Source organism: Chlorocebus sabaeus, chromosome 17 (genome assembly GCF_047675955.1).
Source record: "Chlorocebus sabaeus isolate Y175 chromosome 17, mChlSab1.0.hap1, whole genome shotgun sequence".
Lineage (NCBI taxonomy): Eukaryota > Metazoa > Chordata > Mammalia > Primates > Cercopithecidae > Chlorocebus > Chlorocebus sabaeus.
The window spans coordinates 43,051,798-43,078,187 of record NC_132920.1 but is presented as its reverse complement, the minus strand read 5'-3'; the positions used below and the strand labels follow the sequence as shown (position 1 = coordinate 43,078,187).

Genomic DNA, 26,390 nt, shown 5'->3' with positions numbered 1-26,390 from the left:
CCAATCATTTATGTGTTGGCATCCCCATAAACCTTGGCAGTGCCTGACCACTGGCCAACTAAGCTCATGCTAACATTTCTGTTCTAAACATGGGAGTTTAACAAACCATGCTTTTCCTCAGAGATTCTTTGTCTCTGAAAAGACAAAGAACTATTCTCCTTAAGAAGAGCTAACAGTAGGCTGAAACTACATTCAATATATTTGAAATGTATATACTACATTTCAATATATTTGTAAGTCCTAATGAAAATAAAGTATAGGCCAGGCGCGGTGGCTCACACCTGTAATCCCAGCACTTTGGGAGGCTGAGGTAGGTGGATCACCTGAGGTCAGGAGTTCAAGACCAGCCTGGCCAACATGGTGAAACTCTGTCTCTACAAAAATACAAAAATTAGCCAGGCATGATGGCGGGTGCCTATAATCCCAGCTACTCTGGAGGCTGAGGCGGGAGAATCGCTTGAGCCCAGGAGGTGGAGGCTGTAGTAAGCCGAGATCGTGCCACTGCACTCCAGCCTGGGTGACAGAGCAAGAATCTGTCTCACAAAAAAAAAAAAAAAAAAAAAGAAAGAAAAGAAAAGAAAGTATAGAAAAAGATTTTCAAAGTGTGTGTGTGTGTGTGTGTATATATATATTTATATGTATATATATGTGTATATATATGTATTTTTTTTTTTTTTGAGACAGGGTCTTGCTGTGTCGCCCAGGCTGGAGTACAGTGGCACAATCTCCAATTCACTGCAACCTCCACCTCAGGACTCAAGCTATCCTCCCACCTCAGCCTCCCAAGTAGCTGGGACTACAGGCCCGTACCACCACGCCTAGCTAATTTTTGTATTTTTTGTAGAGGCAGGGTCTCACCATGTTGCCCGGGCTGGTCTCAAACTGCTGGGTGCAAGCGATCCTCCTGCCTTAGACTCCCAAAGTGCTGAGATTACAGGAGTGAGCCACCATGCCCTACCTCAAAGTACATTTTTAAAAAGGCTAATATGCTCATTATTATAACCTGATTTCTATAGTATATTTATTGAAGGCTAGGGACCCAAAGAAACGTTCAAAATTGATTTGTTATTTCCAAAAGTAACTCACAAAGCTCCTTTAGTTAGCTGTTTTGCAGCAGGCCTTTTTTGTCCTCCCGAATGACTATCCACCTAAAGACAAAACATACCTCTTATTATTCCTTTTATAGGAAAAAGAATACAGTTATACATAAAGTTCACTACATTTCACATATTTTCAACTACCTATCAAGAACATAGTCTAAGACTATAGAATGTGCCCTGCTGAAAAAAAAAAACAAACCAGTACACAGAGTCCATGAAGCAAAGTTATACTGTGTTAAGATTGCAGAAAGCTGCATAATCAGTTCCGGAGGACTCAGTTTGCACTTTAAAGCCTGAATCTCTAACTCCTCTCTAAATGCATCATCATCATCATCATCATCATCATTTTTTTCACAGGGTCCTGCTCTGTCATCCAGGCTAGAGTGTGGTGGTACAATCTCAGCTCACTGCAACAATCTCTGCTTCCCAGGCTCAAGTGATCCTCCCACCTCAGCCTCCCAAGTAGCTGGGAGTACAGGTATGCACCACCATGCCTGTTAATTTTTTGGTATTTTTTGTAGAGACAGAGTTTTGCCATATTTTCCAGGCTTGTCTTGAACTCCTGGGCTCAAGTCATCACGCCTGCTCACAGGTGTGAGCCACTGCACCGACCCATGGTTATAGTTTTGAAATTCCACAGACATCTGAAAAGTCAGTAGATCCTATCTAATCCATCTTCTCAGTGGTAAGTACGGGGTGCACACACTTTTAAGCTCCTGTTATATATAGTCCAGGTGTGTGATCTAACGAGGCATTTTTTACAACACGTTAAGGAAACAAATATCTCAGAACCTTAGAACTGAACAGATCCTTCACTGTGTATTCCAGGCAGTCCCACACTGTAGCAAGGTTCATTCAACTACTAATTGGTAGGTCTGATGGAGAAGAAACTGTCTTAGTAAGCTGAAAACAAGAAATGTTTCCTTCCTTTTTAGACTACTAATTTGAAATCTTTTAGGTTTAAAAGCCAAAGTTGAAGTTATCAAATGTGCCCTGAAAATATGTACATCCATCATGTATCAAAAAACAAACCAAACAAAAAAAACTAGGCCAGGCGTGGTTGCTTAAGCCTGTAATTCTTAATTCTAGCACTTTGGGAGGCTGAGGTGGGAGAATCGCTTGAGCCCAGGAGTTTGAGACCAGCCTGGCCAACATGGCAAAACCTTTTCTCTACAAAAAATATAAAAATATTAGCCAGGCGTGGTGGTGCATGCCTGTAGTCCCAGCTACTCAGGAGGCGGAGGTGGGAGGATCACATGAGCCCAGGCGATCGAGGCTTCAGTGAGCTGTGATCACACCACTGCACTCCAGTCTGGGTGACAGGGCGAGACCCCACCTCAAAACAAAACAAAATAAAACAAAACAGAAAAACTAAAAAAAAACAAAAAAAAAAACACACAACTGGACTAGGCAGGGCACAGTGGCTCACACCTGTAATCCCAAGTACTTTGGGAGGCCAAGGCAGGTGGATGGCTCGGGCCCAGGAGTTCAAGACAGGTGTGAGCAACATGGCAAAATCCTGTCTCTACAAAAAACACAAAAAAGTAGCTGGGTATTGTCCTAGCTACCCAGAAGACTGAGGCAGGAGGATCACCTGAGCCTGGGAGGTCAAGGTTGCAGTGAGCTGTGATCGCACCAGCGCATGTCAGCCTGGGTGACAGGTGAGACCCTGTCTCAAACGAAAACCAAAAAGTTGGACTTTAAAAAGTGTCAACGTTGGGTCAAAAGACTGTAGGGATGGCCTAATTCCTATACACCTGGTTACTACTACAGAAAAAAAAAAAAAAAAAATCCCTCAGCATAACTAAGAAGAACAGATCCACTTTGATACAATGGTGAACGATATCACCCAGTAATAAATGACATTTTTTGAGTGCCTAGTATGTACTAGCTGCTGGTATATTACTAATTCATGAGGATATGATAGATTAATGAAGCACTGTAAACATGTCAGAAATAGAATAGACATTCATCTCAGAAACAGAAACATAAGGCCCAGCCCACCAGGAAGGTCTTCAACGACCACCCTGTTGTGGGAACACAGGGGACTGGGTGGACTGTGCATACAAAGCTAGCCAGCAACCACAAAGATGATACGACTACATTTCCATTCAATTATGCCAAACATTAGGAAGAGGCTATGCCAATAGTTTTCTACCTGCACAGCTGGATGGCCAGGAGATGATCCAACTACTTTTTCCTGCTGTGGTTGTGCGGTTCCTAAGGATGCAGATATAACTTTGCTTCCAGAATCCTGCCCTATTAGAATTAATACATAAGACAGTGTTCAAAAGAAACAGTAAATTGGGTCCATCATATAACCCTAGAGCCCAAGGGGTAGAGACTGTTGAGCATTCTGCAACAGGTTTCTTTATCATGGCTGCTTGCTGTGAAGAAGGAGGGCAGGGTAGTGCATTTACTTACAAGCTCTAAAGGAAGAGGTTATTAAAGCCTATTTAAGTAATAAATAAGTAAAGAGTAATAAATAGAAGCTCTAAATGCTATAGTTTCAAATTAGTTATAGTCTGAAACACAGGCCTCAAGCCAGTATCTGTCAGCAATACAGAATCCCAAAATACATTTTAAGGAAAGGGAGGCCCAAAGAGTCAATGAGGCAATTGACTGGGAATATTCAAGCTTTTTCTCTTTCTTGCCTTTTTTTTTTTTTTTTTTTTTTTTTAAGTACTAATCGGATGTTCAAAGTCTTAGAACTGCAGATGTTCAAAACCTTAAAAAAGCAGAAGACACAGTCCATAATATTTTCAGTCTGGGTGGAGAATTCCAAACATGTATATAGAGAGCAACATGGGGATAATTACAAAGTCACAAGTACTATAAAATACCTTTTTTTTTTTTTGAGACAAGATCTCGTTCTGTCGCCCAGGCTGGAGTGTAGTGGCATGATCACAGCTCACTGCAGCCTCGACCTCCCAGGCTCAGATGATCCTCCTGCCTCAGCCTCCTGGGTAGCTAGGACAATGCCCAGCTAGTAGAGATGGGGTTTCACCATGTTGGTCAGGCTGGTCTTGAATTCCTGACCTCATGATCTGCCTGCCTCGGCCTCCCAAAGTGCTGGGATTACGGGTGTGAGCCACTGTGCCTGGCCTGAATTCATTATTTCTAAGAAGCATTTTTTTTTCCCCACATAATTTAATGTGTCATAATTTAGAGGTAAGTGCTTTTCTTTTCTTTTTGGTAGTATGAAAAATGACAGTACATCTTACCATTGATGCTATCTTAGTGGGGTTTTTTTTTTTTTTTGAGACGGAGTCTGGCTCTGTCGCCCAGGCTGGAGTGCAGTGGTGCGATCTCAGCTCACTGCAAGCTCCACCTCCTGGGTTCACACCATTCTCCTGCCTCAGCCTTCTGAGTAGCTGGGACTACAGGCGCCTGCCACCATGCCCGGCTAATTTTGTTTTGTATTTTTTAGTAGAGACAGGGTTTCACTGTGTTAGCCAGGATGGCCTCGATCTCCTGACCTCGTGATCCGCCCGCCTTGGCCTCCCAAAGTGCTGGGGATTACAGGCGTGAGCCAGTGCACCCGGCGGCTTTTTTTTTTTTTTTTTGAGATGGAGTTTTGCTCTGTCACCCAGGCTGGAGTGCAGTGGTGCGATCTTGGCTCACTGCAACCTCTGCCTCCTGGGTTCAAGCGATTCTCCTGCTCAGCCTCCTGAGTAGCTGGGATTACGGGCGTGTGCCATCATGCCTGGCTAAATTTTGTGTTTTTAGTAGAGATGGGGTTTCACCATGTTGGTCAGGCTGGTCTTGAACTCCTGATCTCAGGTGATCCACTCTCCTCGGCCTCCCAAAGTGCTGGGATTACAGGCATGAGACATGGTGCTTGGCCTGATGCTATCTTAGAGTTGATGCAACACAGTATATTATTTGGGCAGAAAGGATACAGAAAGAAAGGAATAATCAGAGTGGAGGCGAGATTAAGCCAGAAAGCTTTCATGCAGAATGAGGGAGAAGAGTGAGAAGAGCATCCGTGGGTGTTGGGAGGACAGGGACAAACTGAGGAAGCTCCTGACCTGGCAGTGCGGTGCTCAAGAGCCCAGGGATCTGTGCTTGCCTCAGGCCGTCTGTGGTCTTGGGAGCAGAAATGGGGGAAGTCTGATTCAGACATTTTTTCTGAGCCTGTGAAACATGACCAAGATGAAAACATTAATTTCATTTCTAAAGCTTTAACAGATTATTTTAAATATCAACCAAGCCTCTTCATGCCTCCCTGGTACTTTCAGGTTAGATTATAAACAAAACAAAAATTTAAAAATTGTATTTTCTTATCCCATCAGGGGAATTGCAAAGTACGTCCTTTAACAATCTGCAGGCACACCGAATTTTTCTGATGCCATTCAGTAGGGATGCTGACTTGACACCAGGTTATTTTCTTGCTTCTGGGACTGCTGTGTTTGTGGTGCTCAGACAAAAAGGCTACAGCTGGGAATTTCTACCCCCGGTCATCTTATATCCCGCCTGCTAGGATTATGATCCTGACTATCAGCTCCTATGTGGGATCTGCACAGACTCCAAGTACCTGGTCAGGGACCAAGGGCCAACCCCCAATTTTTTGTCACCACTCATTGTTTTGCTGTGTAGATGATGTAAAGTACATTTCCTCACTACCATCTGGTATATCTCTAGTTTGTGTTGTGTCAACATTAGGTAGCATGCAACTGAGAAATGAAAATCAATTTAATATTAGCCTGAGCAAAATATAATTAGAAAAATAATCCAATGTTTAAATTGTTGTGTGCTTCTTTTCTATAAATGGGGAAGATGAAATGGATAATGTTTAAGAATTAAGTTCCTTTTAGCTCTTAAAAAAGAAAAACTATTATGTTATCTCTATAACATATTGCTTTTTTTTTTTTTTTTTTTTTGCCATAGAGTCTCACCATGTTTCCAAGGCTGGTCTTAAACTCCTGGGCTCAAGTGATCGTTCCACCCAAGCCTCCCAAGTAGCTGGGATTGTAGGCATGCACCACCATGCCCAGCCTCTATAATACATTTTAAGTAGAAAGATAAAGGGCTTTTATTTATTTATTTTGAGATGGAGTCTCACTCTGTCACCCAAGCTGGAGTGCAGTGGCATGATCTTGACTCACTGCAACCTCCGTCTCCCAGGTTCAGGCAATTATCCTGCCTCAGCCTCCTGAGTAGCTGGGATTACAGGTGTGTGCCACCATTTCTGGCTAATTTTTCCAATTTTAGTAGAGACGGAGTTTCACCATAGTGGCTAGGCTGGTCTCCTGACCTCAACTGATCCGTTCACCCTGGCTTCCCAAAGTGCTGGGATTATAGGTGTGAGCCACCACGCCCAGCCAATAAAGGGCTTTTAAATTACCCTCAGTTTTTTTTTTTCTTTTTGAGAGGGAATCTTTTCTGTCGCCAGGCTGTAGTGCAATGGTGCGGCTCACTGCAACCTCCGTCTCCCGAGTTCAAGTGATTCTCCCGCCTCAGCCTCCTGAGTAGTGCGCCACCACACCTGGCTATTTTTTGTATTTTTAGTAGTAGTTTTAGAAACGGGGTTTAGTAGTATTTTTAGAAATGGGGTTTCACCATGTTGGTCAGGATGGTCTCGAACTCCTGACCTTGTTATCCGCCTGCCTCAGCCTCCCAAAGTGCTGGGATTACAGACATGAGCCACCATACCCTGCCTACCCTCAGTTTTTAATCCTCTGTGCCATTACTACTTCAAGGCGCAGTAACTTTTCAGAGTTTTTTTTCTTCAGTTTTTTTTTTTTTTTTTTTTTTTTGAGATGGAGTCTCGCTCTGTTGCCCAGGCTGGAGTGCAGTGGCTGGATCTCAGCTCACTGCAAGCTCCGCATCCTGGGTTTATGCCATTCTCCTGCCTCAGCCTCCCGAGTAGCTGGTACTACAGGTGCCCGCCACCTCGCCCGGCTAGTTTGTTGTATTTTTTTTAGTAGAGACGGGCTTTCACCGTGTTAGCCAGGATAGTCTTGATCTCCTGACCTCGTGATCCACCCGTCTCAGCCTCCCAAAGTGCTGGGATTACAGGCTTGAGCCACAGTGCCTGGCTTTTTTTTTTTTTTTTTAATTTAATTTATTTTTTAAAAGATTTAGTCTTGCTCTGTTACCCAGGCTAGACTGCAGTGGCGCAATCTCGGCTCACTGCAACCTCCACTACGCAGGTTCAAGTGATTCTCCTGCCTCAGTCTCCCTGGTGGCTGGGATTACAGGCGCCCACCACCACGCCCGGCTAATTTTTGTACTTTTAGTAGAGATGGGGTTTCACTGTGTTGGCCAAGCTGGTCTCCAAGTCCTGACCTGAGGTGATCTGCCCACTTCAGTCTCCCAAAGTGTTGGGATTACAGGCGTGAGCCACTGCACCTGCCCTCTTCAGTTTTATATTATTTATACTATCAGTGGATTTAGAGTTTAGTTTAACCATCTGCACAGTCACAGACTTAACCATCACAGACTTAACTATGACCTTGGCCTTAGCAAAATGTTCCCACCAACCATTCACATGTAAGTGCTCACACAGACCTTGGCAATGCCTGACCAATTGACAAACTAAGCTTATTTATTTATTTATTTATTGAGACAGGGTCTCACTCTGTGCCACCCAGGCTGGAGTGCACTGGTGCGATCTTGGCTCACTGCAACCTCTGCCTCCCAGGTTCAAGCGATTCTCTTGCTTCAGCCTCCCGAGTAGCTGGGACTACAGGTCTGACCATGCCTGGCTAATTTTTGTATTTTTTGGTAGAGATAAGACTTAATTATGTTGCCCAGGCTGGTCTTGAACTCCTGACCTCAAAGTGATCCACCTGCCTTGGCCTCCCAAAGTGCTGGGAATATAGGCGTGAGCCACTGCATCCAGCCCGACAAACTAATGTTAACATTTCTGTTCTAGGCCAGGCACAGTGGCTCACGCCTGTAATCCCAGCACTTTGGTAGGCTGAGGTGGGCGGATCACACGGTCAGGAGATCGAGACCATCCTGGCTCACATGGTGAAACCCCGTCTCTACTAAAAATACAAAAAATTAGCCGGGCGCGGTAGCGGGCGCCTGTAGTCCCAGCTACTTGGGAGGCTGAGGCAGGAGAATGGCGTGAACCCAGGAGGCGGAGCTTGCAGTGAGCCGAGATGGTGCCACTGCACTCCAGCCTGGGCAACAGAGCAAGATTCTGTCTCAAAAAAAAAAAAAAAAAAAAAAAAAAAAGGTTCTGTTCTAAACAATTATTTATTTCTCTTTTGTAATATAAAAATGAAAAGGAGGCCAGATGTGGTGACTCATGCCTGTAATCCTGACACTTTAGGAGGCTGAGGTGGGAGGATCACTTGAGCCCAGGAAATTGAGATCAGTCTGGGCAACATAGGGAGACCTCATCTCTACAAAATTAGAAACTTAGCTGGACGTGGTGGCACATGCCTGTGGTCTCAGCTACTTGCGGGGGCTGATATAGGAGGACGGCTTGAGCCCAGGAGGTTGAGGCTGAAGTGCAGTGATGACGCCACTGTACTCCAGCCCAGGTGACAGAAGGTTATTAAAGAGGTGGACATGGTCACCTTTTTCATTCTTCCACTAGCAGGGAAGGGCAAACCTAAACTATTCCAGGTAGACAGGCAATGAATTATTAGGAAAAAACCCACGAGGGGAAGGGTCAATGTGAAAATCTTCCAGTTTTACAGCATGTCCCCTACAAGGTGACCCCATGATGTCCTACTGTAGTATGGGAAGTTCCCCATATGGTGAACTTCTACAGTAGGCTTGAGCCACCAAGCCCAGCTGTGAGTACCAGCTTTATAATTAATTGTTTTGTCATTGTTGTTTGTTTGTTTTGAGACAGGGTCTCACTCTATGGCAATCCCGGGTCACTGCAACCTCTGCATCCTGGGCTCAAGGGATCCTCCCACCTCAGCCCGAGTAGCTGGGACTACAGGTGCATGCCACCAAGCCTGGCTAGTTTTGTGTTTTTTTAGAGATGGGGTTTTACCATGTTGCCCAGGCTGATCTCAAACTCCTGAGCTCAAGCGATCCACCTGCCTCGGCCTCCTAAAGTGCTGGGGTTATAGGCATGAGCCACTGTGCCTGGCTAAGGTTCAAGCAATTTTCTGCTTCAGCCTCCCAAGTAGCTGGGATTACAGGTGCCCGCCACCATACCCGGCTAATTTTTGTATTTTTAGTAGAGACAGGGTTTCACCATGTTGGTCAGGATGGTCTCGAACTCCTGACCTCGTGATCCACCTGCATTGGCCTCCCAGAGTGCTGGGATTACAGGTGTGAGTCACCATGCCTGGCCAATGCCTGGCTAATTTTTAAATTTTTTGTAGAGACGAGGTCTTCCTATGTTGCCCAGGCTGGTCTCGAACTCCTGGGCTCAAGAGATCCTACTACCTCGGCCTCCCAAAGTGCTGGGATTACAGGCATGAGCCACCATGTGTGGCCAAAAATCAATTATTTTAATGTATCACATCAATAAGCTAAAGAAGAAAAATCCCATGATAATATCAACAGATGCAGAAAAAGTATTTGACAAAAAGCAACACCCATTCATGAAAAAAACTCTCAGCAAACTAGGAGTAGAGGGGAAATTTCTCAATTTGACAAACATCTACAAAGAACCTACAGCGAATTGATGCTTTTTAAAAAGGTTTTGAGAGGTTTATTCATTGTTTTTTCTTTTCCCCGAGACAGGGTATCTGTTGCCCTGGCTGCAGTGTAGTGATGTGATCTTAGCTCACTGCAACCTCTGCCTCCCAGGCTCAAGTGATTCTCCCACCTCAGCCTTCTGAGTAGCTGGGACTATAGGTATGTGCCACTGTACCTGGCTAATTTTTCTATTTTCAGTAGGGATGGATTTTCACCACGTTGGCCAGTCTGGTCTGAAGTGATCCGCCCACCTCAGCCCCTCTAAGTGCTGAGATTAAATGCATAAGCCACCAAGTGTAATTCATATTTAATGGCAAAAAACTTAAAGCTTTACTGCTAAGATCAATAATAAGGCAAGGATGACCCTCTTTTCACAGGTTTTCAACATGTTATTGAAAGATGTAGCTAATGCAATAAGATAGAAAAGACAATATACAACATGGTGTTACTTCCCAGAGGGCAGATAAGAGCTAAAGTCCAGGGAAGAAGCACCCACTACACACCCTCTAAAAGTGCCAAGCCTAACAGTAAAGCAGGTTGTCTACTTAGAGGGGTGTGTTTTTATACTTTGGTCCTGAGGGGCACTTTTTCCTAATTTGTACAAAGGCTCCAGATTGAGCAGCAGAGACCCTGGAAGACTACTTCCTTGTGCCGCCCAGAAGACTACCCCTCCAGTCATGGTTTATTCAACCACAAGTGGCCTAATCAGACTCTCTGGAGAATCTGGAATGGGGGTAAGGGATGGATATCAAGAGGTAGCGGTTCTCAAATTCAGGTTGCGTCAAGATCACCTGGAGAATTTCTTGGTTCCATCCACAAAGATCAATTCAGAAATCTAATGTGGGGCTTAGGAATCTATAACTTTTTATTTTATTTATTTATTCATTTTTTATTTTAGATTTTTGAGCTGGAGTCTTGCTCTGTCGCCAAGGCTGGAGTGCAATGGCGCAATCTAGGCTCACTGCTAACCTCCGCCTCCCGGGTTCAAGCGATTCTCCTGCCTCAGCCTCCTGAGTAGCTGGGATTACAGCCACCACGTCCGGCTAATTTTTGTATTTTTAGTAGAGACGGGGTTTCACCATGTTGGTCAGGCTGGTCTTGACCTCCTGACCTCGTGATCCACCTGCCTTGGCCTCTGAAAGTGCTGGCATTACAGGTGTGAACCACGACGCCTGGCCTAGGAATCTATAACCTTTTTTTTGAGGCAGAGTCTCACTCTGTTGCCCAGGCTGGAGTGCAGTGACACAATCTTGGCTCACTTGTGCAAGCTCCGCCTCCCGGGTTCACGCCATTATCCTGCCTCAGCCTTCCAAGTAGCTGGGACTACAGGTGCCTGCCACCACGCCTGGCTAATTTTTTTTTTTTGTATTTTTAGTAGAGGCAGGGTTTCACCGTGTTAGCCAGGATGGTCTCCATCTCCTGACCTCGTGATCCGCCCACCTTGGCCTCCCAAAGTGCTGGGATTACAGGCGTGAGCCACGGCGCCCGGCCAGGAATCTATAAGTTTTTGAAGCTTTCCATTTGATTCTGATGTATTGTTAAGTATTGGAAACCAGTGCACTTGCCAGTGGCTGTTAAATGCTTGGTTTGGAATAATGTAAAGATAGTCTGGGGCAATCATTTTAGTCCAGGAGAACAAAGAGAAAGAACAATGAAGGAGAGATAAGAGGCCATGCTGTTGGGCCGGCGCCGTGGTTCACGCCTGTAATCCCAACACTTTGGGAGGCCGAAGCTGGTGGATCACAAGGTCAGGAGTTCAAGCAGCCTGACCAACATGGTGAAATCCCGTCTCTACTAAAAATACAAAAAAATTAGCTGGGCGTGGTGGTGTGCACCTGTAATCCCAGCTACTCAGGAGGCTGTGGCAGGAGAATCGCTTGAATCTGGGAGTTGGAGGTTGCAGTGAGCCGAGATCGCACCATTGCACTCCAGCTTGGGTGATGACTGAAACTCCATTTCAAAACAAAAACAAAAAAACACCCAAAAAACAAAAAACAGAGAAGACAGCCAAAGGATACCAAACAGTCTTTATCCTCAAGTTTACCATCCAAGAAACACACAGGCTCACAGAAACATGATAGATCAGTGTGTTATAATTGTGGTGCCCAGACTCAACTGGAATCCAACCCCACACCTGTCCGGTAATCCTTTTTTTCCCTTAGTCAGCTCTTTTGAATGCTATTTCATTATAAGCAAACCTATACGCTAGATGAGAACTTTCTGCCGTGAAAGCTATAGTCTTACCCTTTCCCACCTTCTCTTGTTACAATAGAAGAGGTGTCCCTCCTCTGTCTACAAAGAATCCTAGCAGTGCTCTAGAATGAATGTCTTTCTCTTATCAGCTGTGAAAAAAGCTCATCTTTCACTACAAAAATAATTCCCTAATCCCACACATCCTCATAGCTATTGCTCTTCAGTTATCTTCATTTATCTGACAGCTGTCTATGCTCATGAGCACACCTCCTGCTCTCTCCTCAGTCTGTTGCAATCTGGCTTCTGCACCTACCGTTCCACAGAAACAAGTCATACCAACCAGCAGCCTCCCACTTGTTAAATCTATCAGAACGCCCACTCCTTCCCTTCCTTCTCAGTGTGCATCACTCTGTGGATCTTCTTTCCTGCCTGCAACATCCTCTTTTCTTAGTTTAAATGTTGAGGTGCTGTGGGGTTCTCTTCTGGCTATTTTCTTCTCTATTTATATGCTCTCCTTGGTCTATTTCCTCCACTCCCATTGCTTCAGTTGAAATTTATATGCTGGCCAGGTGCGGTCGCTCACGCCTGTAATCCCAGCACTTTGGGAGGCTGAGGCGGGTGGATCACAAGGTCAGGAGTTCGAGACCAGTGTGACCAACATGATGAAACCCCGTCTCTACTAAAAATACAAAAAAAAAAAAAAAATTAGCCGGGTGTGGTGACGCGTGCCTGTAATCCCAGCTACTCAGGAGGCTGAGGCAGGAGAATCGCTTGAACCAGGCAGGAGGAGGTTGCAGTGAGCCGAGATCGCGCTACTGCACTCCAGCCTGGGCAACAGACTGAGACTCAGTCTCAAAAAAAAAAAGAAAAAGAAAAAGAAAAAGAAATTTATATGCTGATCAATCCCAATCCCATTTTAGCTCATATTTCAGTGTTAAGCTTCAGTATATACAGCCGTGTATCATATAATTTGGTTGTCCTACAGGTACCTCACACTAGACAAACATACCCTAAACTAAACTCAGTAACTTCCCTTCAAATCCAAATCTCTCCCCATTTCTCCAACTCAGTGAACCTGTGTGTCATTGTCGGAAATCTGTAAGTCATCCTTATTCTTCCACTCTGTCCAATCAATCACAAGTTCTATCTAACCTAGTTGTCTCAGATCCATTCATGTCTCGCCATCTTTCCTACACTGCTAGTGTAGGTCTACTTCATGCTTAGATTACAACACTGGCTCTTAACATGGCATCCAAGACCTGCATGGTTTGTGCTCACCTTTCCTACCAAACACCTTAGTTGCCTCACCTGAACGTGTTTTCCTTTCCCCACAGCACCATGGTCTCTTTTCTCTCTAGGCTCTGCACTTGCTGTTTCTATTTCACGGACCATTCTTCACCCAGATCCTCTCTGCCTGGGTAACTCTCAGAGAACACCACCTCAAGGAAACCTTCCCTGACCACCCCAACTGGGTTAGAGGCTCCTTTTCGGAGTCCGCACTCTGGACTACTCCTAGCAGCACACTTAAAATACTGTGTTGCCTGGGCGTCGTGGCTCACGTCTGTAATCCCAGCACTTCGGGAGGCCGAGGCGGGCAGATCACAAGGTGAGGAATTCAAGACCAGCCTGGCTCACACGGTGAAACCCCATCTCTACTAAAAATACAAAAAATTAGCCGGTCGTGGTGGCGGGCGCCTGTAGTCCCAGCTATTCCGGAGGCTGAGGCAGGAGAATGGCGTGAACCTGGGAGGCGGAGCTTGCAGTGAGCCGAGATTGCGCCACTGCACTCCAGCCTGGGTGACAGAGTGAGACTCCACTAAAAAAAACAAAACCAAAACCAAAAATGTAACTGTGTTGTGACTGTTGGCCTAACTATCTGTCTGGGATACACTGTTATATATCTGGGGCTGGCATGTGGTAGGTACTCAAATACTGTTGGGTGAATGAATCAATGAAGAAAACATTTAACAAAGTAAGTGGTTATGTACCTAGTGGGGTGTACAAATAAAAAGTATAATAGGCAGGAAGAGATCAGTGAAGGGACTGAAAAACCTTCATTTTTTCTAGGGGCTTTGGGTGGGGCCCTGAAGGAGGGGAAGAATTTAAACAGGGAAGGAAAGGACATTCAATGTATACCCATCAATAAAGGCCTGAACACACAATGAGTCTGGCCTATTCATGGGAAAAACAGGGACCAGCCTGGTGGAAGTTGAGGGTTTCTAACTAGAGAACCTTGACTGCCAGGTCGGAGATTTGTGCTTTCTCCAGTGGGAATGAGAAGCTCCCTGATGATTTGGTTCAAATATTTCAGGAGAATTAATGTGGAAATCTGCCTTCTTTAAGGAAGAGGACGAAGGCAGATTGATCACCTAGACAATTGTTGCAGCTGTCTAATTAGGAGGTGTTAGGGTTGCAATGGGCTTTGGAAATCAGGTAGCATAGTGCTTCTCTATCCTGGCTGCACTTTAAAATCACTTGGGGAGCTTTTGAAAAATGCTGATGCCTAAAGCCCTTTCTCCAGACTACTTAAGTCAGAATTTATGTGGGTGAGGCTCAAGCATCCATAGTTTTAAAAAGCTCCCCAGGTAATTCTATTGCACAGCTAGAGTTCCTCATTTTAGAAAAGACAAAACTAGGGCTCAGATAGTTTAAGATACAAGCTTAGCTCAGAAACCACTTGCTGGCAGGGTGGGACCTATGACTGAGCTGGGACTGCTGATTCACCTCCTGTTTTTCTGTCATATTCTAGTCTCTCTTAAAGTCTACCTTAAGGTATGGATGTAGAAAAGGAGAAAAATGGGAAGCAGTGTGGTATAGATAACTAACAGGTAAAGTTCACCTTTATGAGCAATTTGTCCAAGGTCTGAACCCCCATCTTCTCTGCTGTAACGTGGGAACGATAATGCTACATGTAGCTCCAACATAATTAGAAATAGTGTGTGGAGCCCCAGCACTGTCCTTGTTGTTGTTAATAATATGATTAGTATTTTCATTGTTATTAGAGAGAATGGATAGGACACATTTTCAAATAATTTATTGGATTTGGTAATTCATTAAAGGAAGAAGAAAACAAGAACATCTAGTTTTAAGTCCAGATGTCTGAAAATACAATGGTTCCACATAAGGTAGGCAGGCTGAGCTACAGGGGGGATAGGGAAGTAGGGAGGGGCAGAGCGGGACTAGAAACTTCAGTAAAAATTCAGAGTGATTGGCAGGGCGGCGTGGCTCACGCCTGTAATCCCAGCATTTTGGGAGGGTGAGACAGGAGGATCACAAGGTCAGGAGTTCAAGACCAGCCTGGCCAATATGGTGAAACCCCGTTGCTACTAAAAAATACAAAAATTAGCCTGTGGTCCCAGCTACTCAGGAGGCTGAGGCAGGAGAATCGCTTGAACCCAGGAGGCAGAGGTTGCAGTGAGCCAAGATAGTGCCACTGCACTCCAGCCTGGCGACAAAGTGAGACTCCGTCTCAAAAAAAAAAAAAAAAAAAAATTTCAGAATGATCATTCAGGCACTCTCACATCCAAAGCATGGTAGGTACTATAGGTGATAAGGGCTCAGCTGCTCTCAATTTTTTTTTTTTTTAAAGATGGAGTCTTGCTCTGTCCCCTAGGCTGGAGTGCAGTGGTGCGATCTCGGCCCACTGCAACTTCTGCCTCCTGGGTTCAAGCTATCTTGTGCCTCAGCCTCCCGAGTAGCTGGTATTATACAGGCATGCCCCACCATACCTGGCTAATTTTTGTATTTTTAGTAGAGACGAGGTTTCACCATGCTAGCCAGGCTGGTCTTGAACTCCTGACCTCAAGTGATCCGCCTGCCTCGGCCTCCCAAAGTGCTGGGATTACAGGTATGAGCCACTGTGCCCTGCCTGCTCTTAATAAATTTTGAAACTACGAAATCCTTTAGTGATCCAAAGAGATTTGGGGCCAGGTGCGGTCTCTACTAAAAATACAAAAATTAGCCAGACATGGTGGTGGGTGCCTGAAATCCCAGCTACTAGGGGGTGCTGAGGCAGGAGAATCGCTTGAACTGGGGGGTGGAGGTTGGAGTAAACTGAGATTGCACCACTGCATGCCAGCCTGGGCGCCAAAGCAAGACTCCATCTCAAAAAACAAAAACAAAACAAAAATAAAGAGATTTGTCTGACTGTTGTGGCTCGTGCCTATAATCCCACCTATTTGGAAGGCTGAGGTGGAAGGATCACTTGAGCCCAGGAGTTCATCTTGGACAACATAGCAAGACCCCATCTCTAATAAATAAATGATGGAGAGATTTGGACCTATACTAATTTGTTTACTTTTGTTTGACAGATTATTTTAAATTGTCTCCTTAGTAACTGACTTTTGAATTTTAATCCATTTACAAGAAAGCGTAAATCCTGTAAATTACTCTCTGCACAAAGAGACTTAGTTCACAGGCTCCTTCAAGAATGGCGGATTCCAGGTTTGAGGCAAGGTAATCTAAGGCAGTCCTACAGTGTCTTGTGACACAAAGCAAGGAAGTGTTCAGAGGAGGTGAAAACATGTCAAAAGTATAGGAGCCAGCTCAAACAGGCTTCTATTGATCAAATTTGGGATAATTAAAGCATCAAAAAGAATGAGGAATGTAATAAATTACAATATATTAAATACAGAAAGAATACACTAAATACAGAAAGAATACATGATCTCTTAGAGATAAGTGCTAAAATATGACAGATGAACTGATATGATGGGTGAGCTTCAAAATCATACCAGGCAGGGGCAAAGGCAGTGGGGGTGTGGATGAAACAAGAGCAGCCATGAGTGGTAAATACTCAAGCTGAGGGAGCATGGGGGCTTGCAACAGTGCTTTGTCTACTTTGTGTTTAAAATTCCTCATGATAAAAAGTTCTAAAAAACAAACATAAAAAATCCTGGGCCAGGCCTGGTAGGTCACATCTATAATCCCAGCACTTTAGGAGGCTGAGGTGGGAAGATCGCTTGACCCCAGGAGTTAGAGCCAGCCTGGGTAACATAGCAAGACCCTGACTCTGTTTTTTAAAATAATAATAATAATTTAAAAAATTCTAAAACAACGGTAATGATCCCTATGAGTTCACAGTGCTACGCAAAAAAAAAAAAAAAAAAAAAAAAAAAAGGGAAGGAGAGGAAGAAAAAGCTCTTTTTTTTTTTTGAGACAGAGTCTTACTCTGTTGCCCAGGCTGGAGTGCTGGAGCGTAGTGGCACAATCTCGGCTCACTGTAACCTCCGCCTCCTAAGTTCAAGTGATTCTCCTGCCTCAGCCTCCCGAGCAGCTGGGACTACAGGCACATACCACCACACCTGGCTAATTTTTGTAGTTTTAGTAGAGATGGGGTTTTGCCATGTTGACCAGGCTGGTCTTGAACTCCTGACCTCAGGTAATCCGTTATTTATTTATTTTTTTGAGACACAGTCTCGCTCTGTCACCCAGGCTGGAGTGCAGTGGCGCAATCTCAGCTCACTGCAACCTCTGCCTCCCAGGTTCAAGTGATTCTCTTGCCTCAGCCTCCCAAGTAGCTGGGATTATAGGTATGTGCCACCACACCCAGATAATTTTTGTATTTTTAGTAGAGATGGGGTTTCGCCATGTTGGCCTGGCAGGTCTCAAACTCCTGACCTCAAGTGATCTGCCTGCCTCTGCCTCCCAAAGTGCAGGGATTACAGATGTGAGCCACTGTGCCTGGCCAAAAAAGCTCTTCTTTCTGGAAAAATCCCAGGCAATAAATATAGATAGGATACTACAATTATAAAATCATCATTTTGTGACTATCAATATAATATTCAGGTGAGGGGCATCAAAGGGTGAGAGGCTGAGAAACAGAATAGTCACATGGTCTCAAAGTACTATCCTGGAGATCATTTCTTCTTTATGAAGGGAACAAGACACCTTTGAGACCCTTGTGGAGAAATCTGGGAGAAGCCACTTAACCAAGGGCCCACACTCAGCAACACCATGAATGGGACAAACCAACATGTGTCTTGACCAAACCATTTAGCCTGATGAAGTCAAGTCATGAGGAAATGTAATTCCAGTCAGACAAGTCCAGTCAGACAAGGCCACTCTAGAAGATAACCGAACAGGGGCCACACGGTGGCTCACGCTTGTAATCCCAGCACTTTGGGAGGCCGAGGCGGGCGGATCACGAGGTCAGGAGACCATCCTGGCTAACATGGTGAAACCCTGTCTCTATTAAAAATACAAAAAATTAGCCGGGCATGGTGGCGGGCACCTGTAGTCCGAGCTACTTGGGAGACTGAGGCAGGAGAATGGCGTAAACCCGGGAGGCGGAACTTGCAGTGAGCGGAGATCGCGCCACTGCACTCCAGCTTGGATGACAGAGCGAGACTCTGACTCAAAAAAAAAAAGAAGACAACTGATCAGGACTGTTACAGACTAAAGAGATGTGATAACTCCATGAAATCAGTGCTCTCTGGATTCTAAAGTGAAAAACTGTTTTTGTAAAGGGTGTTATTGGGCCAAATGGAAGAAATTTGATATAATTGTATTAAAAGGTCCTTGTTCCACGGAGACATCTGCTGAAGTATTTAGGGATAAAAAGTTGTGACGTTTGCAGAGTACTTTCAAATGGTTAAGAGAAAAGTATATAAATAAAGTATAAATGTGTGTGTGTACATACACATAGAGACTACAGACATTTAGCACCAATAAAGCAAATACTGCAAAACAGAAATGACTGGTGATACCACGTGAATGTATTCACTGTACTCTTCCAACTTGTCCATGGCTTTGAAAGTTTTCCCAATACAAAGTGAGCAAGGAACTTAAGCTCACATCATAAAAGCTGGTTTCACTGGTTGCCTGATGGCAACTCAGTGGCAGGGGAACGAGACTAGGAGGGAAACTCTTCATCGTAGTATACATCTTTCTGTACCATTTGAGTTTTCTTTCTGTTTTGAGATGGAGTCTTGCTCTGTCACCCAGGCTGGATTGCAGTGGCGCAGTCTCGGCTCACTGCAACCTCCGCTTCCCAGGTTCAAGCAATTCTCCTGTCTCAGCCTCCAGAGTAGTTGGGACTACAGGCACCTGCCACCACATCCGGCTAATTTTTGGATATTTAGTAGAGAGAGGGTTTCACCTTGTTGGTCAGGCTGGTCTTGAACTCCTGACCTCAGGTGATCTACCTGCTTTGGCCTCCCAAAGTGCTGGGATTACAGACGTGAGCCACCATGCCCAGCCCCATTTGATTTTTTGAACCAAGTTAATGTATTATCTATATTAAAAACAATATTATATTTATATTTATATTTAAAAACATAGTTATCTCTAACATTAACCATTTATAGTATCAAAACCCGCTGAATTACATTTCCACAAACATACAAACACCAAAAGCCTTTGGTAATTATATTTCTGTTTGTTACAACATTCTATAAAGTAATTTATATAGAAATATGACACAGAAAAACTGGGTGCGGTGGCTTACACCTGTAACCCTAGCACTTTGGAAGGCTGAGGTGGGCAGATCACCTGAGGTCAGGAGTTTGAGATCAGCCTGGCCAACATGGCGAAACTCTGTCTCTACTAAAAATACAAAAAAATTAGCCAGGCATGGTGGCACACACTTGTAGTCCCAGCTCCTTGGGAGGCTGAGGCAAGAGAATTGCTTGAACCCAGGAGGCGGAGGCTGCAGTGAGGCGAGATAGTGTCACTGCACTCTAGCCTGGGTGACAGAGCTAGACTCCATCTCAAAAAAAAAAAAAAAACCAGAGAAAAAGAAAATAAATATTACATAGAAACTACAGAGAGGACCGGGCACAGTGTCTCATGCCTGTAATCCCAGCACTCTGGGAGGCCAAGGTGGGTGGATCACTATGTCAGGAGTTCGAGACCAGCCTGACCAACATGGTGAAACCCTGTCTCTACTAAAAAATATAAAAATTAGCTGGGTGTGGTGGTGCGCGCCTGTAATCTCAGCTACTCAGGAGCCTGAGGCAAGAGAACTGCTTGAACCTGGGAGGCGGAGGTTGCAGTGAGCCGAGATTGTGGCACTGCACTCCAGCCTGGGCAACAGAGCGAGACTCCATCTCAAAAAAAAAAAAAAAAAAAAGAAAAAAAAAAAAAGAAACTACACAGAAACACAGAAAGAAAAGAATTTATGTGTTTCTGGGTGTCCCAGGAATTTAAATGGTAGCTGACCTAAATACTACTATTTCAACTAATTCTGTACCCAAGGCTATGTTCCTTAATTTTAATAAACCTGGGGTTTCACTTGTTCCTGAAAACTTAGAAGCAGAAACACACTTGAACACTTGAAATAGTGCAACTGACCTAGTTCCCAATGCTTTTTGGCATAAAAAGTCAGCTGCTTTGAAGCTGCTAGTGTAGGCTTCTTTTTACCTTTGAATAACTGAAACTTTTGGGAGTCAGAGAGAAAGAGGTGTTTTTCTCCCCCTGCCTTTGAAGCATTATTTATTATATAGCAAAGAAGAAAAGGAAATGACCACGCTATGGATGATTGCTTAATTAATTATAATAAACATAAAGCTGATCAATACATTCAAATATAAAATGATCCTCAAGTTCTATCATTAAGTGAAAACGTTTATGGCGTGTTGCAGATAAGTATGTGTATGCACTGTGTGTGCTTGTCTATGTAGAGGATAGCTCTGGGGGAATACAAAGAACCTACAAACAGTGAGCCTTCTGGAAGGAAACTGGAGGTTGGGGAAAGACTTACTTTTCACTCTAAACTACTTTGGAACTGTTTTACATTCTTACTAATTAATTGCACGTTTTTTGTTTCTTTATGTTTGTTTGTTTGTTTGTTTTCTGAGACAGGGTCTCGCTCTGTCACCCAGGGTATAGTGCAGTGGTGCAATCACCCTCACTGCAGCCTTGACCTTCCCGGTCTCAGATGGTCCATCTCAGCCTCCCAGGTAGCTGGGACTACAGGCGCACACTACCACGCCCACCTAATTTTTGTATTTTTTGTAGAGACAGTGTTTCACCATGTTACCTAGGCTGGTCTGGAGCTCCTGAGCTCACGCAATCTGCCCCCCTCGCTTGCTGGGAAGTGCTGGGATTACAGGCATGAGCCACTGCAACCAGCCCCAAGTAACTTTTGAACACAGTATGTTGACTGTAAACACTTAGGCTAAAGACAGAACTGTAAATCATTAGTAAAGTGTAATTAATAGGTTATTTTTTTTTTACAATGGTGAAAAACATGGATTAGCAATTCTAATACTATTTTCTGTATATTCTAGGATTGAACAAATAAATAAACATGGTGGGGCTGGCTTTCTTACTGTTATAAAAAGGAGTTATAGGCCAGGTGTGGTGGCTCACGCCTGTAATCCCAGCACTTTGGGAGGTTGAGGCGGGTGGATCACCAGAGGTCAGGAGTTTGAGACCAGCCTTGCCAACATGGTAAAACCCTGTCTCTACTAAAAATATAAAAATTAGCCAGTTGTGGTGGTGCATGCCTGTAATCCCAGCTACCTGGGAGGCTGAGGCAGGAGAATCGCTTGAACCCGGGAGGCGGAAGTTGCAGTGAGCAGAGATTGCGCCATTGCACTCCAGCCTGGGCGATAGAGTGAGACTTTGACTCCAAAAAAAAAAAAAGGGGTCAGGGGAAAGGGAGTTACAAACATGGAAAAGAGAGAAATTTGGATGAATTCTGTAGTCATGGATTAGAATTGGAACTATCGGCCGGGCGCGGTGGCTCAAGCCTGTAATCCTAGCACTTTGGGAGGCCGAGACGGGCGGATCACGAGGTCAGGAGATCGAGACCATCCTGGCTAACACGGTGAAACCCCGTCTCTACTAAAAAAAATACAAAAAACTAGCCGGGCGAGGTGGCAGGCACCTGTAGTCCCAGCTACTCGGGAGGCTGAGGCAGGAGAATGGCGTGAACCTGGGAGGCGGAGCTTGCAGTGAGCTGAGATCCCGCCACTGCACTCCAGCCTGAGTGGCAGAGCGAGACTCCGTCTCAAAAAAACAAACAAACAAACAAACAAAAAAAAGGAATTGGAACTATCTATGTGAACTCACAGCTTTTAATATAGATTCACAGAAATGTAAATAGCTATAGGTGTTGGGTGTATAAACATACATATTTCCCAACTGAAATGACCTTAGTAGCAATGAACACACACAATGCTCAGATCTTGGTTTCTAAATATTGTTCTCCACTAGAAGGAACAAACCTTCTTAAAAAAATAGTTGATGCTAGGGCAGGAGCAGGGAAATTAAAAGATAAACACAGAACATTTGTTTTGCCAGAAATTGAAGGAAGTGCTCAAAAAATGATGGAAACATGTCAGAAGGATGAGCAGCCAATTTGGAGGGGCACCCACTTGCCAACTGTGGGTAGACTTGAGCATTAAAATACATTATTATACCAGTTTATAACCCACTAATTATAATAATAATCTAAGAATTCACACATAAAGAAAAAGGAAAGGGAAGAAAAGGAAAAGCTGTTCCTTAAATTAGAATGCCAATAGTAAGTATAGAACAAATGAAGGAATCAGAAAGTCTCTATTTGGAGGCCATCATAGTAATAGCTCTGTAATAACTGATTCAATCAGGAATCATCAATGGAAACTTAAATTATCATGTGAAAGTCTGATGAGAAACTGGATGCCTATAGAGTTTCAAATTATCTTCTGGAAGATTCTAATTAAGGACAAAAGGAAAAACAGTGGAGAAACCTGAAAGACACCATGTTAAGCAAGTGTTCAAGGTGAAATCACCAGTAATGGGACAAATCCACATCCTGAGCACTGAGGACACCTCACTTCTGTGGCAATCCTGTTAAAAATGTACTGAATCTAATCATGAGGAAGCATCAGAGAAACCCAAATTGAGAGACATTATAGAAAATAATTGGTTTGGCTGGGCGCGGTGAGTCATGCCTATAATCCCAGCACTCCAGGAGGCCGAGTCAGGCAGATCACCTGAGGTTGGGAGTTCCAGACCAGCCTGGCCAACATGGAGAAACCACGTCTCTACTAAAAATACAAAATTAGCCAGGCCTGGTGGCGCACACCTGTAATCCCAGCTACTCGGGAGGCTGCGGCAGAAGAATCGCTTGAACCTGCAAGGCAGAGGTTGCGATGAGCTGAGATCGCACCATTGCACTCCAGCCTGGGCAACAAGAGCAAAACTCTGTCTCAAAATAATAATAATAACAATAAAAATAATAATTATTGGTTTGCAGTCTTCAAAAATATTAATAGCATGAAAGACAAAGAACGACTGAGGAACTGTTGCAGATTTTAAAATCTGACAGTGAAATGAGATAGCGATTCTGGGTGGATCCTGGACCATAAAAACCAAAACAAATTGGGAAGCTGAGGTGGGCAGATCACCTGAGGTCAGGAGTTTGAGACCAGCCTGGCCAACATGGAGAAACCCTGTCTATACTAAAAATACAAAAATTAGCAGGGTTGGGTGGCAGGCAGCTGTAATCCCAGTTACTCAGGAGGCTGAGGCAGGAGAATTGCTTGAACCCAGGAGGTGGTGGTTGCAGTGAGCCGAGATTGTACCACTGCACTCTAGCCTGGGCGACAGAATGAGACTCTGTCTCGAAAACAAACAAACAAAAACAAAACAAAACAAAGCTGCATGCAGGGGCGAGCCTGTAGTTCCAGTTACTCAGGAGGCTGAGGCGGGAAGATTGCTTGAGTTCTAGAGTCTAGCTTGGGCCAGGCGCAGTGGCTCACTCCTGTAATCCCAGCACTTTGGGAGGCCGAGGTGGGCGGATCATGAGGTCAGGAGATTGAGACCATCCTGGCTAACATGGTGAAACCCTGTCTCTACTAAAAATACGAAAAATTAGCCGGGCGTGGTGGTGGGCGCCTGTAGTCCCAGCTACTCGGGAGGCTGAGGCAGAAGAACGACGTGAACCCGGGAGGTGGAGCTTGCAGTGAGCTGAGATTGCGTAACTGCACTCCAGCCTGGTAGACAGAGTGAGATTCTGTCTCAAAAAAAAAAAAAAAACCAAAAAAGAGAGTCTAGCCTGGGTAACATAGCAAGATCCCATCTCTAAAGAAAAAACACTAAAACACCAAAACCCAAACCAAATAATTTGTTTTCTCTTGTGCTCTCAGGGACATTACTGGGAGAACTGACTATATCTGAGTAAGGTCTGCAGATTAGTTATAGTATTTTAATAATGCTGATTTCTTAATTTTGATTACTGTACTGTGGTTATATAGAAGAATGCCCCTGCTTTTACAAATACACATTGAGGTAATTAGGAGTCAAGTAGCATCAGCATCTGGTCTGTAATTTACTCTGAAAAGTGTGTGTGTCTGTGTGTCTGTGTGTTTGTGTATGAGAGAGAGAGAGAGAGACAAAGGGAGAGAAAAGATTTGGGGAATCTTGGTGAAGGGTATGTGAGAATTCTTTGTAGTAATCTTGTAACTTTAACTTTTCTGTAAGTCTGATATTATTTCAAATACACACACATACACCCCTTTGATATCTTTGATACCAAAACAAATAAACTGAACATCCTTAATCATAAGTAATTTTTGTTTCCTTAGGATTCTTAGTGAAATTAGTTAGTCAAAGGTATATGGTTTAAAAAATTGATATATATTATATATATAAATACATATGTGTATATATTACATATATATATATAATCTTTGGGATGGAGTCTCATTCAGTCTGTTGCCCAGGCAGGAGTGCAGTGGCAGGATCTTGGCTCACTGCAACCTCCACCTCCTAGGTCCAAGTGATTCTCCTGCCTCAGCTTCCTAAGTAGCTGGGACTACAGGTGTGTGCCACCACACCCAGCTAATTTTTGTATTTTTAGTAGAGACAGGGTTTCACCATGTTGGTCAGGATGGTCTTGAACTCCTAACCTCAAGTGATCTGCCCACCTCGGCCTCCCAAAGTGCTGAGATTACAGGCATGAACCACAGCTCCTGGCTGATATATATATTTAAAAGATTGATATTGGCTGAGCACAGTGGCAAATGCCTATAATCCCAACACTTTGGGAGGTCAAGGCGGGCAGATCGCTGGAGCCCAGGAGTTCGAGACCAGCCTGGGCAACATGGTGAAACCCTGCCTATAAAAAAAATACAAAAATAGTTGGGCATGGTGGCATGCACCTGTGTTCCCAGCTACTTGGGAGGCTGAGGCGGAGGGAACGCTTGAGCCTGGGAGGCAGAGGCTGCAGTGAGCTGAGATTTTGCCACTGCATGCTAGCCTGGGCAACAGAGTGAGACTGTCTCAAAAAAAAAAAAAGATTTTGAAATATGTTGATATATACAAACAGAAGTTTTTGAATCCTTCTGAATGTGGAGGAGGACAAAGGCAGGGGAAACGCAGGACCGAGGGGTGGAAGGTAGGGTATGGCATGGGTCCTCCCAGATGAGAAGAGGAGGAGCTGGAACTATGGAGCATGCTCAGAATGAGTGGGAACCAAAAGATGGAGCCGTCGAAGGATCAGTAGATGACAGTGAAGGACTAAAGCTCATGACCACTTGAGATTCTTTTCAGAAACATAATCCTTATGTGGTTTACCAATTGCCCACAGTAATTAACCTGCATAATAGTATAGTAAGAGCAGGCTCAGGTAAAGTACTTGGTCAAATGAGAGTGCCTCGATTTCTCCCTTTATGTGCTTCCCTCTGCTGCAGGCCAGTTACCCACTATAGAGTCACGCTGAGTCCCTGAGCCTTTCCTGTTGGCAACCAAGAAGCAGCTACTACATCTTCAACAAGTCCATAGTCACATGTCCTAGTAGCCTGCTGTACAATGTAAATAAATAATCTAAAAGAAACTTTCATTTTAAATGCCCATAATGAATTTAATTAAGTATAAATACAGGCTTCTATTGAGTATTTGCTGTTTGCCAGGGTCTATGTCTAAGTGCTTTGTTTAGATTATCTCATTTCACCCTCCTGATAACTCCATGGGATGGCAGTATCATTATCCCCATTTCACTGTTGGAGACAATTAAGTCTAGAGCAGTAAGTTAACGTTTTCCATGTCATAAAGCTTAGATTCAAACTCAAGAGTCTAACTCCAGAGTCTCCACTCTACAATGGATTAAAAAACTTAAGAAGAAAAAAGGTTGGGTGTGGTGGCCTGTAATCCCAGCACTTTGGGAGGCCAAGGCCAGGGGATTTCTTGAGCCCAGGAGTTTAAGACCAGCCTGGGCAACATGGCGAAACCCCAAATCTACAAAAAATACAAAAAACTAGTTAGGTGTGCTGGTATGTGCTTGTAGTCCCAGCTACCTGGGAGGCTGAGATGGGAAGATCATCTGAGCCTAGAAGGTTGAGGCTGCAGTGAGCCATGACTGTGCCACTGCCCTCCAGCCTAGGCGACAGAGTGAGACCCCCTACCCCCGTCCCCTGGCAAAAAAGAAAATCAAGAAAAAAGATAACCAGTCATAAGTGTAAAAAAAAAATTTTTTTTTTTGAGACTCACTCTATCACCCAGTGCAGTGGTACAGTCATGGCTCGCTGCAGCCTCAACCTCCTGTGC

At 44.3% G+C, this 26,390-nt stretch overlaps 1 protein-coding gene across 3 annotated transcripts in view; it reads right to left on the bottom strand.

Moving 5' to 3' along the window:
* Positions 1 to 26,390, bottom strand: part of BICRAL (BICRA like chromatin remodeling complex associated protein) — a 124,620-nt gene that overhangs the window by 11,037 nt on the left and 87,193 nt on the right. For all 3 annotated transcript variants that reach the window (XM_073005992.1, XM_007972542.3, XM_073005991.1), the window contains 3 exons: positions 5,132 to 5,237; positions 3,259 to 3,359; positions 1,087 to 1,148 (listed from right to left, as the gene is read on the bottom strand). In XM_073005992.1, the coding sequence (XP_072862093.1) occupies positions 1,087 to 1,148; positions 3,259 to 3,359; positions 5,132 to 5,237 (269 nt within the window). The remainder of the gene's footprint in view (positions 1 to 1,086; positions 1,149 to 3,258; positions 3,360 to 5,131; positions 5,238 to 26,390) is intronic.